Raw genomic sequence first — 17752 nt, 5'->3', positions numbered from 1 at the left:
CAGACACGGGGTGAATGCTGCCACAAGCAAGACGGGAACTGCTCCAGTCACTGATGTGGTGCAAATAGGAAATTGGCCTATGTTACAAATCAGGTGCCCTCTAGAGCTGGTTGTTAAGCATTTACCAGCACATCAGTGTTCATCCTCCACTGCCCCCTCCCCCTATCATTCTTCTAATTGCTTTGTTTCTTGCCTGCTGTTAGAGCACAGTGGAGATAGGAAAGTCACAGTTGGACATCTGGATTGGAATACATATAGATTTCTCTGTTTAATAGCTCTGTGACCTGGAACAAGTGATGGAAGCTTTCTGATACCCAGTTTCCTCTTTAGTAAAATGGGGTTGATATTAGGCTCACCTCAGAGTTGAGAGGATAAAATGAAATGATGTACGGTAAGCACCTAACAGTGCCTGGTGGGTAGTAAATGCTCATTAAGTGGTATCTACTGCCAGTACTGATAGTCATTCATTCAACAAATACATATGGAAAGGCTATTTGCAAAGCACTTTTGATTCTGTCTATATGTTTTTTTTTGAGGGAGGTAATTAGGTTTGTTTGTTTGTTTAATGGTAATTAGGTTTGTTTGTTTGTTTGTTTGCTTAATGGAGGTACTGAGAATTGAACCCAGGACCCTGTGCATGCTGGGCACACACTCTACCACTGAGCTATACCCACCCCCCTCCCTCTGTCTATATGGTTTTAAATGTACAGATAAGGAAGAATAAAATATCACCCTGAAATTCTGAGCTTTAAGATGGCATGTTTGATGTCATGTAGACTGTACACCTGGACGCTTGACATCTGTCTCGGTTTGCTAACAGTGGACAGATATTTCCTGAGTCAGGTCCTCTTCTCACTTCCTGTTAAAGCACCTTTGTGCCCCCATCTTCCTGTCTCCCTGATTATCCTCCTTACTCTTCCATTCCTTTCCTCTCTCCATAAACAAGCCAACAATCTTCCTGGCTCATGGCAGGTTCCTCTCAGATGTGTGGCATGAGTTACCTGGTAGCCGCTTTTTTATACCCTGAGGCCAAGAATAGAAGGCTTCATCTCCCTGTGAGAATCTAATAAAAAATCCAGCTTCTTCCCATGACTGGCTTCCACCCCTCCTCACCCACTCAGAACCACATCGCGCTCAGAAGGGCATCCAGCTTGTCTAGAAGACTTCTCCACCTTGGTATTCCTTTCCTGAGCAAAAAGGTTATTTGTAGGAAAAATGTTGAATTCTAAACCCTCAGACTTACAGGTACAGAGGACACTGAGATGAAATAACTGGAGATAGAAACATTTGTGGGAAGGCGGAACACAAACGGCTTTACAGTTTTCAAACATTAAGTGCTCACAAAGCTTAGAGGTTCCTGCTTTCTGCACACAGGCTTCTCATCGAGTTCTTCAAACACTGTGAAGTGCATCTTCCAACGTGATCAGTTTTTCAATACTTAAATTTCGGAGCTGTTTTAAAATGTGGAAACACTCAAGATGAGTATGACTTGTTTCTTGTTGGGAGGGATTCTGCCCTCAGTTTTAAACTGTGCTTTACACGGGCAGTTTGAGAGTGTAAGTGTAAACCTTGACGTTAATGAACAGAAACCAGAACAGGTCAAGCACAACTTTCCAGCTCATTTAATTAATTAATTGATAGCCTGCATCTGAAAAGTGTTTCAAAGAAGCTATTTTTTTTAAAGTAATTTATCACAATGATTATTTCCATAAAGTACTGACAGGAATCAATAATATTTGCCTTCCATCATATTTTCAGCAATGTAAACTCTTATGCATAAATCATATTGTTAAAAAGATTAAAATGATATGTTTATGTGTATTTAATATCCAAATAGTGGATTTTATAAAATTGATTTTACACCAGTTTTTTTTTTCCCCAAAACAGTCACACTCAATTCCTCACCAAGAATGGACACACATAGCAGATTTATCAGGTGGGATCATCTGAAAACCACTACCACCATTCATTTTATTTCCTAACATAGTGTTGTAGGTCAGTTATACTTCAAAACAAATAAACACACATATATACAAATTCATAGAAAAAGAGATCAGATCAGCAGGGTGAGGGAAGGTGGTCAAATGGTACAAACTTCCAGTTATAAGACAAATAAGTACCAGGGAGGTAATGTACAACATAAGTAATATAATTAACATTCTTGTATGTTAGGTATGAAGGTTGTCAAGTAAATCCTAAGAGTTCTCATCACAAGGAAAAAAAATTTCTTTTGTATTTATAGATGATGGATGTTTACTAACCTTACTGTGGTAATCATTTCATGTTATATGTAAGTCAAATCATTATGCTGCACACTTCAAACTTATACAGTGCTGTTTGTTAATTATATCTCAATAAAACTGGAAGGGAAAAAAACTGAGGTTTTAATTTTTCAGAGTGAAAATGAAAATACTTCAGAAAAAATAAAGTCAAATTTTTGCAATTCAAAGTGGCTGAACACCCAGCAGCAACACACTATAAAACCTGCTGATTATGTGATTGTCCAAAGGGCTGAACTGAATTTTTTCTTACTAATTTGGACATGTCTTCTCTTTCCCAGTGATACAGGAACAACACCTCCAGAGAGTGGTATTTTTGGGTTTATGATAAACTTCTCTGCATTTCTTGGTAAGTACACAGTAATTATTATAAATAAATGAAAAATTCCCAATCTCATATGAAGTAAAATATGTTACAGTTTGTCTATCATTTTTTATTGTTTTTTTTTTTTTCATTTTCACTTTTTTAATTACATTTTTTGTTTGGGTTTTCTTTTTTTTTTTTTTTGAGGGGGGAGATAACTAGGTTATTTATTTACTTATTTACATGTTTAATTTTTAATGGAGGTACTGGGGATTGAATCCAGGACCTTGTGCATGCTAAGCACGCAGTCTACCACTGAGCTATACCCTCCCCCATTGTTATTTTTTAACAAACATTATTTTTAGAACACTTCTAGGTTCACAGCAAAATTGAGCAAAAGGTAGAGATTTCCCAGGTACTCCCTGCTCTCCTGCACCCCCTCCCCTAACCATAGCACCCCCCCCGCCATTATCAGCACCCCTCACCAGAGTAGTTTAGTACCTTAGTTACAGTTGATGAACCTAAACTGACATATCGTTATCAACCTAAGTCCATAGTTTACATTAGGGTTTATTCTTGGTTTGCGTGATTTTTAAAAAGTGTAATCTTTGCTACTAGAATTTTGCTCTAATTTGACAAACTAAAATGATCAGAAATCCAAAGTTATTTATGGCCTCTTTATCAAACTGTTCTTCACTTCATCTTATAATTTGCCATAGGAATTTAAAATGGGTTTTAAATGTAATTTGACTTTTAAAATTGTGATTTATTTATATCCAATGCATTTGCGTAAGCCAAAGACACCTAATGTATAGAAGCTAATGTTTCTCGGAATCTGTTCTGAAGGCAGCTTACAAGAAAATCATCTGGAGTGCTGGTTAAAAGTCCTGTTCCAGGTCCACACTGCAGACCTACTGGATCAGAACTTCTGGGAGTGGGGCTGAAGAATATGAGCTGTGAACCAGCACTCTAAGGGACTTGGATACTCAGGAAGGCTTTTGAACCACTGAAAAATGTGTTTTCTCACCGGTTAGAGGAAGTGGAAAGGTGAAGCAGGGAACAGTTTATCACCAATGAAGCTACAATTTTTCTTTTCAATTTCTCAAATGCACCTGAGATGCAGCTGAAAAAGGACAACCCTCTCAAGGGCCAATTAATGTAATGACTGAAAAACTCAGTATTCTATGGGTGATGAGGGTAAACAGATGGAAGATGTGGGCTCTTTCCATAAACCCCTCCCCTACGGAACGATCAGGTGTTTGCCAGGGACCCATCATGTACCCTGCACTTTCTGTCCCCCTCTACTGGTGCAGGCTGGGAAGGGACAGAGGTGCTGGGAACCCTACCTAGTGACGTGGCATCTTTGGAATTTGTTTATCCTACTTGGTAGAGAGAGTTTCACTTTGTCACCCATTTGTGGTCTTTTCCTAAGGTTTTGGAGGCAAGCAAGGGAAGCAGAAATAGGAGTCGGTAGCCTCTTATACCATCCTTGCCCAGAGTCCAGATTTAGAAGACAGATTATTTTATCACTAGCAAGTGATAAGTAGGGCTTTTTGCTTCTAGGCAAGGCAGAATCTGACATGAATATGTTTGTTTAAAATGCTCTGTGATAAATGGTTAGCTTTTAGCCTGCTTTTTAAAATTCAGCAAAAATATTATGGCCATCACACATTATTTCAATATATAGAAATCTACTTTATCCTTTTAACATATGCATGTGATATCCAACTCATGAATGTATTATAATTTTTATATTTGGTCCCCTATTAAACATTCAGGCTATTTCTGATTTTGTAATTTACAATGCTAAAGTGAATATCTTTTAAACATATCTTTGCATAGCTATGTGAGTTTTTACTATAAGATAAATTTGCTGAGTTAAAGGGAATACAGATCTAAAATTTTGATAGCTATCCATTTATTCAACAGTCATTGACTAAGTGCCTCCTATGGGATTGGCTTAGAGCTTATGTTGAGTGCTGGGGACACAACAGGTCACAATAGCAGACAGACAAGGACCCTGCTCTCATGGAGATTACATTTTGTTGTCAAATTGCTCTCCAAAATAACAAATGATATTTGGTTAATTGACTAGCTCTTTGGAAAACGTCCCCTCAGTACCCTCTCACACCGTTCACAAAAACCAATGGCAATTAAAGAACTAAACATGAAGAACAAAACCATAAGAGGATTTCTATTTAATTATAGGAAAATATTTTTAAAGCCTTAGGATGGAAAAGCTTATCTAAGCTCATACAAAACCCAAAAGCTAAATAGGAAAGTAGGGACAAATCTGGAGAGATAAAAAATTAAAACTTCTAAGCAGTGAAAGATAACATAAAACTTAAAGACAAACAATAGACGAGAAGAAAATATAGCAGACAATAGACTAATGTACATAATGTGTAAAAGACAACTACAAATTAAAAAATGAGTAGACAAACTCACAAGAAAAATAAGGAAAAAATGATAAACATGCAATTTCCAGAAAAAGAAATGCAAATGACTAGTGGACTTACTGAAAGATGCTCAGTCTCACTAATGATCAGAGACATGCAAATTAAACCAACAGGTTGCCATTTTTCAGCTATCAGATTAGCAGTAATTAAAAAGGCAAGGGCACACAGAATTTCATTCAAACTCTGTTGTGGGAGTATAAATTGCCTCAGTCTTGGAGAAATTTAGAGGTACTTCTTGGCTTTCTTGAGCATAGTTTTTTGACCCAGTAATACTACTTCTAGGAATTTATCTTTCAGAAACACTGAAAGTGTGCCAAAGACAAGGATGTTCATTGAGCATTGTCTGTAATAGGAAAAACATACAATTAGGAGAATAATTAAATAAATATGGCATCTCACAACATACTTGATGAGGTGGACCTATTTTAACTGATGTTGGTAAGAACTCCATGGTACATTTTTAAGTGAAAAAAAGCAAGTCTCAGAACAATATCTGCACAATAACATTTATGTGAAGAGGATAACAGCCAAGACAGTTTGTGTGTCAATCCGTCCGTCTGTCCGTCCATCATACTGTAGGGGAGTATGATGGGATGAAGAAGTACGGGGATGAGGGAATGGGGAGACTACTGAAATCAAGAAATTGAAAATACAAACTTGGAAAAAGCCATACCAAACTGTTCGTGTGTTTTTCCTTCTAAAAAGTCAAATAAGGAAAATTCATCAGAGTCCCTTTCTTTTTCAGGTGCAGCCACGATGTATACAAGATATAAAATAGTAGAGAAGCAGAATCAAACCAGCTACATCAGCACTCCTGTTTTTAACTTGGTGTCTTTAGTTCTGGGATTGGTGGGATGTATCGGAATGGGCATTGTAGCCAATTTCCAGGTATGATCTGAAGTTTTCTTGATTATTGGGGTGTTGGGGTCTGTGTGTCTGGAGGAGAAAAGCAAGAACACAGGAGGCTAGCATCGCTCTCAAATAGTTGCCAAGTTTATACAAATGGGGTAGTTTGCTATTTAGAAACAAATCTTTATCATTTGAAAGTCAGCCCTGCCAGGTACTTGGGAGAGACGGGGTGCACGTCTGCATGACTGTGAGAGACAGCATGCTTCAGAGTTGAGGCTGCAGGCTCTGCATCGCTCCGTGTTCTTACTGACATGGTTTGATGTGTTGGGAGATGTGTTACTTCTGCCATTGCAATGATTTCAGTAACCGCAAGAAAATAGTGGTGTGTGTAAATGTGAGTGTGTGTGCTGATTCTACCGTTTGAACCTCTGGTGTTCAATTCAAAGCGGCATCTGATTTCTTCCTTTCATAGATGAGTATACAGGTACATGGAGGTGAAGTAATTTCCTGAGGTTACTCAGTCAGCTGCAGAGCCAAAATATGGCCCTGCTGGAACAAATTAATGACTGCTGCGGAATCCACTGGATATATTCTTGCTGTGTCATGTGTTTGAAAAAACCCTACTTGTTTTATCCTAATTTGTGGATTCCTTTTATTCCTAGGTCTCTTTCAGGAAGGCATGGGACCTATTTGCCCATGGAGACAATATTTAATATTTTAAAGATACTTGTATTTCAAATGAGTACTGATTATAATGGTACTCACCTCGCAGCATTACTGCTGGGAGTCAGTGAGACAATGTACGGTACCCAGCATTCTGTGCTCAGTGGTCGTCATGGTCACCATCGGTCCATCTCTGTAGGCCGGCACTTGAGAGGACGTTGCCCCTTTGTGACAGCAGAAAGGAAGTTACTGCTGGAAGACTTTTGGTCCTGCCCCGGGGGTACTCCTTTAACTTTTTTTCCCTCCAGAAGGGGGTTGATCTTGTGTGATGCTAATTTTCACAGAAAGGTGACAGCCTTCCATGCTAGCCTACTGCTCAAGTCCATGTCCATCTGCACGCTGCACCCTGGTGTGGATGTGGGAAGCTAATAACCCCACCCCCCCACACCACTGCTTTCCACCTGTTCTCTCATGTTTCTTCCTGCATGAAGTCAGACCACAGTCAGAGAGCCCTTGGCCTATCATGCACCACGTGGGCCTCAGGGAGTCACCTTTTCTGCACTGCCCTACAGGGAGCCGTCTGTCGTTGTGGGGGACAGTCTCATAAACCCTCTGGGAAACCCAGTGCTGTGTCGTGGGGGTGCAGCAGGCTTCCTTTTATGACACAAAATCTTCAGGACAGCCTAGGGCAGGAATGTTCTCTCAGGTCTTGTAGCCATTGGGTTTTCGTTTTGGGGATGTTACAAATCCATGATTACCAGTGTTTTGTTTCCTTGTTAACACTGGAAGCTGGAAAAGTGCGAGCCAAATTTGTAGCCTCCCCGAAGCAAGCGTATAGGGCTTCAAGGAGGGCATCTTGTGAGCCCAGTTCGCTTCTGGCTCTGTTTAACATTCTGCCTCTTACATCTCTAGACAAGGAAATAAGACAAACAACACTAGTTGCCAGTGGCACTTGTCACATGGCAGAGACCCTCTGTGACATCTTACGTTTTATGATCTATGTGTGTTTTGGTTTTCATAACAACATTTATTGAAGTTTTCTAGTGTCATAGACATTTACAAAAATATTTCATGCTTTAACTCGTATAATCCTAGTAACTACCTTAGAAGATAGGTGGTATTGTTTTCCTCATTTATCAATTGAGAAATGGGGATCCAGGGAGGCTAATACTCTCCCAAGACCACATGAGTAATGAAAGGCAGAAGTCGCCTTTGAATCGAAGCCCTCTGCCCAGACCCTGTGGGAAAGGTTAGAATGAGGAAATCCCTGTGAGAAAAAAGCGTGTACACAATTCAGTTCTAGCATCGGAAAGCACGATAGGAAAAAACATTAAAAAGGGAAGGGGGAGACATGGAATGACACAATTTGTCTAGCAGAGCGTGGGCATGAATTGTCCAGTGGGGAACAGTATGCACTGAATGATCCCCATCACGTTATTGTCTGAGTAACTCATCATCACAAGTGATACAGCTCTCAGGGTTTAAACCATAAAGGGCAGACTTTAGGAAGAGAACCTAAGTGGTTAGATCATTAAACTTTTGGTTCCCTTTAAGGCTTCTGTGACGTGATTACATCTTGAAAAAAACCAGAAACAGAATCCCTAACTCCTGAGAGCAAAGGGTTTCCTTGTGCATTGTTCCCATAAATATATCTTTACAACTTCCTTGTTTGATGTCCTGTCATTCATTTCCCGCATGCCATGAGCAAACCAACTTGAGCTGTTACCTCAAGAAGGATTAGAGATGTGAGGGCAAGAGAGAGAGCGTGAGAGCACTGACTCCCGTTTTCCTTGAGTGGGACTAAGTGGCATTTATCAGAAGTTCGCAGACACCTGTCTTTCCTGGACTGGCGGGTGGGATGGCTGCTTTTTGGTGTGCCCTCACCAGTCTCTGTTAATGCTTTCCTTTCCCTCAAGAAGTCTCCTTTGTGGAAGAGTCAACTTTTCTGAGGTTGAACCCTCTCAATAGTCTAGTTTTCTCAATTTTTTTACTGTTTTAAATTAACAAGAGAGTGTCCAAAAACATGCCAGATTTTTATCTTATCCTCTATCCAAAATTCATGTCTGATCTAAGAGTCATTTCCCTTCCAAAAGACATTATTGATGAGAGAATTTATACTCCACAGTGAAAAAGGCACATTGTGACGGCAACTCCCACTGAATCAAGGGCCTTTAGATCTGATCACGTGGGGTTCATGTGGGGGCCCATGAAGTTTGCAGGTTAGGATCCTAAAGGACACATTGAATTGGCCAGGGTTGAGGAAGCAAATTTCCTGACAGTACTTGGGGGGTGGGGTGGGGGTGGGGGGAGTAACAAAGTATGTAAATTCCGGGTGTTGATTTTCTTATTAGAATGAAAAGGAAATGGAGAGATTTAGATTATTCCTAAAAAACAACTCATTAGCAGTAGATGCCTTGCCTTGTGTTTATTTTCCTTTGCCCAAATGTGTCTTAACATTCAAGGGGTGAGAAGGACTCACTTTCTATAGTTCTTTCTTTCTTTCTTTTTTTTTTTTGGTTTAATATTGGTTCTTTTCCAGTTTTATTGAGATATTGTTACTGAACCAGGCCCGCTTGCCCAACGCACAGCAAGCCAAACGCTGAGACACCGAGGTTTATGGCCTTGAAAAGAATATTCACAAGGCAGCCAAGCAAGGAGGCAGAAATGAGTCTCAGATTTACCTCCTGAAGGCATGAGGTTGGGGTGTTTATGGGGTATAAGCAGGGTGGTCTAAGGGTGGGAAGAGGTGATTGGAGATGAGGAAAAAGGTGAGGTAATTTGGGCTACATGTTTCTACCTATTCAGAGTGGAGGTGCTGGGGGGAGGGTATAGCTCAGAGGTAAAGTGCCTGCTTAGCAAGCAGGAAGTCCTGGGTTCAGTCCCCAGTCCCTCCATTACATATGTACATACACACACACACCTAATTACCTCCCCACCGCCCCAAAACAGAGGCACTTACAGGATCGGAGGGCGGAGTTTTCCAGCGTCTGATGTCAAAAGGCCCTTCATCAGATCCTGGGTTTAGGGTCTGTGGTCCAAACCAGCCCCTAGCCAGCTCAAAGTGGGCGAGCGCTGACTCCAAGTTCCTCTAAAACAACTGGGCTGTGTGAAGTTGGGAAGGCATGTAATTAAAGAGAGGAAAAAAGAAAGAAAGAAAAAAACTAAAGTGAACTTAATTGGTGAAGACAGTTTACAAGTAAAGGGGTTTTAATAATTAGCTGTTCCCTTATCTGTTATTTTGTTAAGACAGTTCAAGAATTTCTATTAGTTAATCAGCTTCTGTTAACTCTGTGGGGCATGGTTTCACTATCACTGACACATAACACATAACACTGTATTAGTCCGAAGTGTACACCATAGTGATTTTGGTGGGGGACGACTAGGTTTATTTATTTATTTATTTAATGGTGGAACTGGAGATTGAACTCAGGACCTCGTGCATGCTCAGCATGCACCCTACCACTGGGCTATACCCTCCCTCCTCCATAGTGATTTGATACATGTATATATTGTAAAATGATCACCACAGTAAGTTTAATTAACACAGTTTTTTTCTTCGTGATGAGGTTTTGATACCAGGAAATAAATTTCCTTAGTAAATAAGTAAAAAAACATTTTTTTTAATCTCCCCTTCCCACGTGGAGGATAAAGATTTCAGATCAGTTTATTTGTGAACACTCTGGATGAAGAACACCATGGTTCTGGGGAAGCATGAGTGGCTTGAGTCAAAGAAATGTCCAGGGCATGGGTGTGGATAGTGAACTGGGGTCAGCAGGTGCTTGGGGCCAAAACCAGTCTCTCATGGACAGTGCTTTAACTTGCTCCTTTGCAAAGCCTGTATTTTCAAGTTCAGGTGGAGACTCAGGTGGTCAATCTAAACATCACTGTTATGTGGGAAGGCAGGTGCCCAATGCACATTTGAAAGCAACCTAAATGAGGCTTCTTGTTGGGCCAGTTATGAGCATGTTTGGGGTCAACACCAGACCTTCTGCCTAGACTAGGTGTGGGGGCTGTCTTTTGGTTGACATGGCTGGTTAGAGATGCTGAGGGCTGGGGGCTTGACTGGAAGTTGCTTCTGCATCACGAGAGTAGTGTTTTTACTTAAGATTTGTGTGCTCATTTGGGGTGGCTTGGGAGGGTCAAAGTGATTACGGGGAAGCACAGAGCCTCGTGCACGCTAAGCATGCCCTACACCACGGAGCTACACCCTCCCCCTGAGTCTCGTGTACTTTTATATGAAATTTGTTTTATAGTCTTTACTGCAAGCCTGCAAGACAGAAATGATTATACCTATTTTAGATACAGATATTGTGGTTTAAGGTCACAAAGCCCAGTTGGTGGACTCCATGTTTTTTCTCCAGCACAGCCGGACTCCAAAGCCCACCATCCCCAACTCCCCTACCTGTAAGGCGGACGTCACTGTGTCCTAGTCCCATGAACCAAAGTGTGCTGTGGAACAACCACGTTCCTGGTCTTTACTCCAGTGCAGGGAAGGCTTTTTTCTCTTGGTTATCTTCTGTAGGCAGCTGCATCTTCCAAAGAAAGGTGGGCATACCTGTGATACCTTTTGGCTTTGAGGAGCCCAGAGTGAGTGAGTGAGTGCTCTGCTCGAGATGTGGACAGAGGTGCGTGGAGTAACAGCATGTGTGTGACTTTGTCTTCTAGGAGTTAGCTGTCCCAGTGGTCCACGATGGCGGCGCTCTTTTGGCTTTTGTCTGCGGTGTCGTGTACACACTTCTGCAATCCATCATCTCTTACAAATCGTGTCCCCAGTGGAACAGCCTTTCCACGTGCCACGTACGGATGGCCATCTCTGCCGTCTCCTGTGCTGCTGTCATCCCCAGTATCCTTTTTACATTCGTCAGTGTCCTCTAAAGTTTGACACCCCCGTACCCCCCCCCCAAAAAAAAAACCATGGAGGAAGCAAAGGTTAACAGCCAAGGGTCGACATGCTTCAGAAGAACAGTTGGGAGAAAAGGGTAAATCATTAAGAAAATATCTCAACATCGTCTGGTTAGATCAAAAGTATCTTTGGGGAAAAGAATATTGTGAAAGGAAAGTGGGAAAAAATGTCTGAACACTTCAGTCTCTGTTTACTTTCCTTCAACAGGGTTGGTTTCATGAGCCATGTGAAAATATTTATTTTTCTTTGTAGTGCTTGGCTAAAGACACCAAATATTGATATTGTACTTAAAGTAATAGCCCTGTGGAGTCCCAAGAGGCCAGACTCTCTTCTCTCCCCACACATAGGTGATTAGATGGTTTGATTTACTCGTCCATATTAAGGGGTTTTAAAAAGCTCTACACCATTTATTTCTAAGTAATTTAAGATACATTTTACTTTTTCTTTTTAATCACTGATTTCATTTTCAAAAGGAAATTTTATTTTTTCTAATTCAACAATGTGAAAAGAAGAAAATATAAATTTATCATGCTTGTATATTCTGATTTAGAAGAAATAAAGAAATTTCCCTCCCTCCCCTCCCCTCCTTCCTTCCTTTTCTTTCTTTTTCATTCTTTCTTTTCCCTTTTTTAAAGAAGTATTTAACAAAGAAAATAAAAAAGCTGTAGTCTTTCAGGGGTGGAAAATTCCCCATCTTTCAAAATGTCATCTGCAGTCATCTCAAAAGCTGCAGTGTAATTAAAAATTGGTGATTACAGTAGATTGTAGGAAAATAGGGACTATTTTATTAGCAGCAGTCATGATTATTGGGCTTGGGCTGTGGTACAAAGTGGGTAAACCAGTAAAAAGATAGCATGTCATCATGTACTTCTAACTTAATAGCTCTGCATTTCTCTTCTAAAATCAGTTATACAAAATGTGAAGTCTAAGTATGGTTTTGGGCTTTGTTTTTGTTGTTTAGGGAAGGAAATTTTTAATTACAAAATTTCTAAGCACAGAGGAACCAAATCCTAGTATTGAGAAATTTAACAACAAATAGATACCCTGGTTCCTAAGTTAGTTCTTTCTCAGCTTCCTTGTCCTATTTATGGATTGGAGACATTCATGCTTTCTTTTGAAATGTATCACCTTAAAACGTTTAGCTTGTGTTAGTGGTAAGAATTATAGAACTATTTATAGTGTTAAAAGCAGAATTTCTTGGTGTAGGAAACCTTTCCTTGCTTCAAACTTTGGAGACAGATCTCTAGGTAATAAAAAGAGAGAGAGTTTTAATAGAATTGGCATTTCAGGCTGGAGTTTCACATACTTACAGTTCCCATTTTTAGGAGGTTCTTATGAGCCAGGCCAGTAGCTTCCTGAACAGAAACAGGTTATGTCCTTTTATCCAATTAACTTGAACAAATTTATCCGTAAGAAAGTATTTTGTCTTAAACATTAGCCTGGATTTATATTTCCTTTAAAGCATCTTTAAAATGCCCTCGTTTCTCCTTCCTGTATTATTTCCATGAAATGGCCTCACTTGACTCATGGAGAAACTGAGGCCTGGAGCAAGGCAGTCTTTAGACTTGTGCTTCTGAGCCCTCTCTGCTAAACCATCTATCTTGCATCCAGCTCCTACAGCTTCAAAAGACTTCATAAAATCACTAACAACGCAAAGTCCGGGTTCCTTTCCCTGAGACACATAGTCTGAGGCTGCCTATTTCTTCCATCTCAGTTTTACACTCTCTCCCCTAGCCGTGGCTCTTTCCTGTCCTCTGCTTTTGCCCACGCTCTTCTCCTTGGCTGGATTACCTTCTCCACCTTGTCTTTCTAGAGCTGAGCTGTCTGTCCCACATGGGAGCCACCGGCCACATGAGGCTGCTGAGCATTTGAGACGTGGCTAGTTTGAATTGAGATGGGCCGTAGTGTAAATCACACCAATCTCAAAGACTTAATAAAAAAAAAAAAATGTAAAATATCTCACTAATAATTCCTTACATTATTACATGTCGAAATGATAACATGTTTGATATATTGGGTTAAGTAAGATATATTAAGATTAATTCCATGGGATGGGGAGGGTATATAGCCCAGTGGTAGTGTATGTGCTTCGCGTTCTCGGTTCAATCCTCAGTACCTCCATTATTAAAAAAAGTAATAATAAACAAACAGGTAAACAAACCTAATCCCCCCCCCCATTAAAAAAATAAAATAAAAGATTAATTCCACTGGGTTACTTTTAGCTTTTATAAATGTGGCTACTGTAGTAGAAAATTTTAAATTACACATATGGCTGCCCTGAATTTCTGTGGGATGATGCTGTTCTAGAAGGCTCACAACTTAGGTTAAGTTCAATTTAGTGAAGCTTCCTTGATACCTGAAACCCATTCCACTTTGAGTTAATAATTTTCCCCCGAGTCATGACTGTATTCTGTTCTTTTCTCTCTAAAGCGGCACATTCCCTGGACTTTGTCTGACAAGACTGTGATATTTCTGGGAGCTGAGACCAAGTCTATTTTGCCAGACTTTTCTCTGCCTCCCCATCCTCCTCCCCAGCGTGGTACCTGATGGAACTAAAGATGGGATAAAGAATTAAGTGAAAGAATTAAGAGGCTTTTAAACTATTAGAAATAGAAGTATGGTCATGACATGATCAGAGAAACTTCTATGCTTTCTATTTCTTTTGTTTTGAGAAACCAAGAAGTGGTATGCATTGGAAAACATGGGAGGTAAGGGGAGGGCAGGGAGAGGGGGTGCTGACTCCGAATTCAGAGGAGGCTCTAAACTTGGCATTGATTGACCCAACATTTTGGATTCCTAACTTTTTGCAAAAGCTTTTAAAGAGCATCTCACTTCTCTCTAGCTGTCTCTTTTGCATTCTAAGCTCAATCAAAATGGCTGTCACCACCTTTGTGCAGATAGTCTTGTCCATGGTGGGCAATAGCCTCAGTCTCTGGCCTTATTAGGCTGGCCTCTCAGGGTTTGTCCTTCATCCTCAAGGTCAGATGTAGGATGTATCTCTTTGATTTGTAAACCCTTTGGGCCAGGAAGGACAGGCTCTGCTTTTACCCACTCAACAGAAAAAGTCTGTTTTGTTTTTTTAAGATAAAAGTTTGAATTTCTTTAGCTTCTTTTTGTATATGAGCCTTGGTACGTTTGTTGTTGTTGTTTTTAATTATATTTAATGGAGGTACTGGGGACTGAACCCAGGACCTCGTGCATGCTAAGCATGTGCTCCACCGCTGAATTGTTTCCCTCCCCTTTCTTTGTAATGCTTTGGTACTTTGAAATGTTAATTTTTCCTTGAAGCTGTTGCCTTGAACATAGTATTTTAGGGAAAAAGAATTTTAATCAATATTTTTATTTAGGGAAAATAGTATTTTAGGGAAAAATACTCTCAAAAGTACACATATTAGACTGCTGTGTCAGTCATTTTGACGAAATTTAAACAAGGTCAAGCAAAATGTAGCCACAGATTAAAATTTTACTATACATAACTGACAAAGTATTACTATGGAATGACTGTTTCCATGTTGTATTTTAACTACTGTCATAATTAAACTTACGGTTTGAGATGATAAGTCACTGATATAACTGGGTTTGATTTCAGGAATGTTGGTACTAACATTTTAACACTGTGTAATGCTTATATTATTAGAAAAATAGCCTAGTCTTAACACTAAAGGACCTATTCTGTAGTTTCCTTAACAATTTCCTTTTTTTAGTGATTGCCTGTGCTTCGCTAATCTCTATAACCAAGCTGGAGTGGAATCCAAAAGAAAAGGTAAAATTTAAGCCGTTTTCAGTGTGATTGTCAAACCTGGTTCCTGGAATTATTTTAAAAAATTTGAATTCCTAATTCTCTCTTAAACCCATCAACCATCTAGGCTTAGTAAAAGGGGTGGGACATTTAAGGTAGGGAAACAATGTGAATAAAGGTGTGGGGAGGTCAGAGGAGGACCAGCATGTTAAGCAGAGAGGATGAGAACAGTGTAGAGGATAGTCTGTATCCAGATGGAGTGAAAAATAAATGTGGTCAGGGGTAATTTTGCTGGGGAGTAGTTTGTGCAAGGCTTTAAGAGGTGGGCCGAGAGGCTCATGCTTGATGTAGGTGATCAGAGTAAGTCTTTGAGGGGGAGGGTATAGCTCAGTGATAGTGTGTGCTTACCATACATGGGGTCCTGGGTTCAATCCCCAGTACCTCCATTAAGATAAATAAGTAAATAATAAACCTAATTACCACCCCCACCCCCAACAGAGTAAGTCTTTGAAGGCTTTTGAACAGGAAAGTAAATTGAAAGGATATTATAGGATGAATGTTAGTCAGACGCAACACCTGGCATGGACTGAAGAGCCGTGAGCCCAGGATTAGGATGGCAGTGAGAAGGCAGTTCCACGAATTCAGATTTCAAATCAAGATTCGCCTAGATTGGAAGCAATAGCTTGAGAATGAAAGGACATGATGAAGTGAAGATGACTTCCAAATGTTTGTCTTTGGTGAACCAAAGAACTTGTTCTCATGGACAGAGACAGATTAGGTCTCTAACAGGAATAAATGATTGCATGGGGGGAAGTGGATGGGTCTGGTTTTAGAATCATTGAATCTGAGGCTGTGGTGAAACATGGAGGAGAAATGTCCAGTTAGACATGGGGGACTAGATGTCTGGTAGGACTGAGAGCCATCAGAGCATAGGGTAGAGGGACTGGTAATTTCCAGACCAAACATCAGAACATATGGAATCAGATGTTTGGAACTGGACGGACTCATGACGGGTGCTCATCAAGACGCAGTACAGGAGAATAGATGATGCCCCAGGAGAGAAGGGAATTAGAGAAAAGCAGTCCCCCTCCCCCCCACCAAGGGGCAGGTGGAGTTACTGGTGTTATTCAAAAAGCAATTTCAGTAAAATGTCAGAGTTAGAAGCCAACTGCAGGAGGTTAAAGAAACAGAGCAGTGGTTCACTGTGTCAATCAAATGTTTGGAGGAGGAGAAACAAGATGCTGGCTACATAGGACAGCAGGCTCAGAGGAAGGATTTTCCACCACAGAGGATTCTGGCATGTGATGGGAGCCTGCAAGAGGCAAAGGAGAGAGTGAAGCTGGTGAGGACAAGAAGGATCCAGACAGAAGTGCTTCATGAAAAAGGAAACCTCACAGCCCAGCAGCCCTCAATGTACTTTACTCTTGAACCACTAGAGGGAGACCTTCCACCACAAACCAAACATTAGCTGCTGGGACGGATTCATCAAAGCATATCCTCAGACAGTTGAAAAATCTTTTTCATTTCATTTTGTCTTAAAAATGTGAAAAGTACCTGGTTTTCTATTCACCACATAAATTACTGTGCCATTCTTATATCGTCTTCTGTTCGCAGTATCAACGAATGCAAAGAAAACCCTTTACCTCCATTCATGGAATAGAATGATCACTTAGGTACTGCTCCAAAATGTGGAGTGCTTCAGAGCTTTCACAACACACTCCTGTGCACTGGTAGGGAGGGTGAGAATTAGGATGTCACTGTCTCATTTTATGTAGCAAGGAGATTAGAGCTTTGCCTGCATTCATACATGTACAGTGGAAGAGCCTGGACCCTTGTTTCAGGGCACTGTCATTGATATCATGCTACAAATATCCTCCCCCTACCCCCAAATTCTGCTTGTTTGTATAAGCCACCTTCATTGTCAGGGATGACAGAGGATGGGGTGGATCCCCTAGTGCTGGCACGGAAAGGAGGTGGCCTCCATTCTCCACCCCCGTAACGTAGGCTGGGCAGATTCTCCCCGGGGTGACCTGGACGAGAACAGTGGGTGGATGACCGTCTGTGGGCAGAGGGAGCAGTGCTGTCTCAGAATCTGATGCACCTCGATTAGATCTTTGTGGGTGAAAACTGGATCAAAGAAAAGAACTGACCTTCAATCTTGCACATTTGCTTGTTCACAACTGTAACCTGTAGCAAAGCAGACAGTGAAGTAAGCAAAAAAATATATAGATTATAATTTGAAATCAGAGGGCACAAACTGATGACAGTCCACAGGCTAATTTGACATGTGGGCTAAAGTTCCTATGCAGACATCCATCTTTTACTTAGTGTTTAAAAATGCTTTTGAAGTAGTTTCCAGCATGTAATTAAAAATCAGGAGATTTCTCTCTAGCTGTCACGCTCGCTCGCTTGCTCTCACACACACACAGCACTGGTGTCATATTTTCCCATTTGGCGAAAATGGAACTGAGCTGCTGATGTGTGGACTCCCCATAGTTCCTCTCTTTTTGCAACCATCAGTTTCATTTCTTTAATTATTTTCCTGTCCTCAAGGCA

The 17752-nt window shown here is 40.6% G+C and overlaps 1 protein-coding gene and 1 long non-coding RNA gene across 6 annotated transcripts in view; one reads left to right on the top strand and one right to left on the bottom strand.

The window, feature by feature from the left end:
• LOC106729804 overlaps positions 1–17752 on the bottom strand; it is a 69614-nt gene that overhangs the window by 9103 nt on the left and 42759 nt on the right. The window contains exons 6-7 of the long non-coding RNA XR_004324689.1: positions 9514–9656; positions 6657–6778 (exon numbers count right to left, since the gene is read on the bottom strand). This is a non-coding gene — a long non-coding RNA (uncharacterized LOC106729804). The remainder of the gene's footprint in view (positions 1–6656; positions 6779–9513; positions 9657–17752) is intronic.
• DRAM1 (DNA damage regulated autophagy modulator 1) overlaps positions 1–17752 on the top strand; it is a 69819-nt gene that overhangs the window by 12195 nt on the left and 39872 nt on the right. For 3 of the 5 annotated variants that reach the window (XM_032493496.1, XM_032493497.1, XM_006186048.2), the window contains exons 2-5: positions 2561–2628; positions 5788–5930; positions 11220–11397; positions 15162–15220. In XM_032493496.1, coding sequence (XP_032349387.1) covers positions 2561–2628; positions 5788–5930; positions 11220–11397; positions 15162–15220 — 448 coding nt within the window. Of the gene's footprint in view, positions 1–2560; positions 2629–5787; positions 5931–11219; positions 11398–15161; positions 15221–16421; positions 17378–17752 lie in introns of those variants that run through there. The other 2 variants (XM_032493495.1, XM_014560385.2) reach the window with 2 other exon arrangements.

The sequence above is a fragment of the Camelus ferus genome, chromosome 12 (genome assembly GCF_009834535.1).
Source record: "Camelus ferus isolate YT-003-E chromosome 12, BCGSAC_Cfer_1.0, whole genome shotgun sequence".
In the NCBI taxonomy this organism is placed as follows: domain Eukaryota; kingdom Metazoa; phylum Chordata; class Mammalia; order Artiodactyla; family Camelidae; genus Camelus; species Camelus ferus.
The sequence above is the reverse complement of the archived record's forward strand: the minus strand, read 5'-3'. Positions and strand labels throughout refer to the sequence as shown.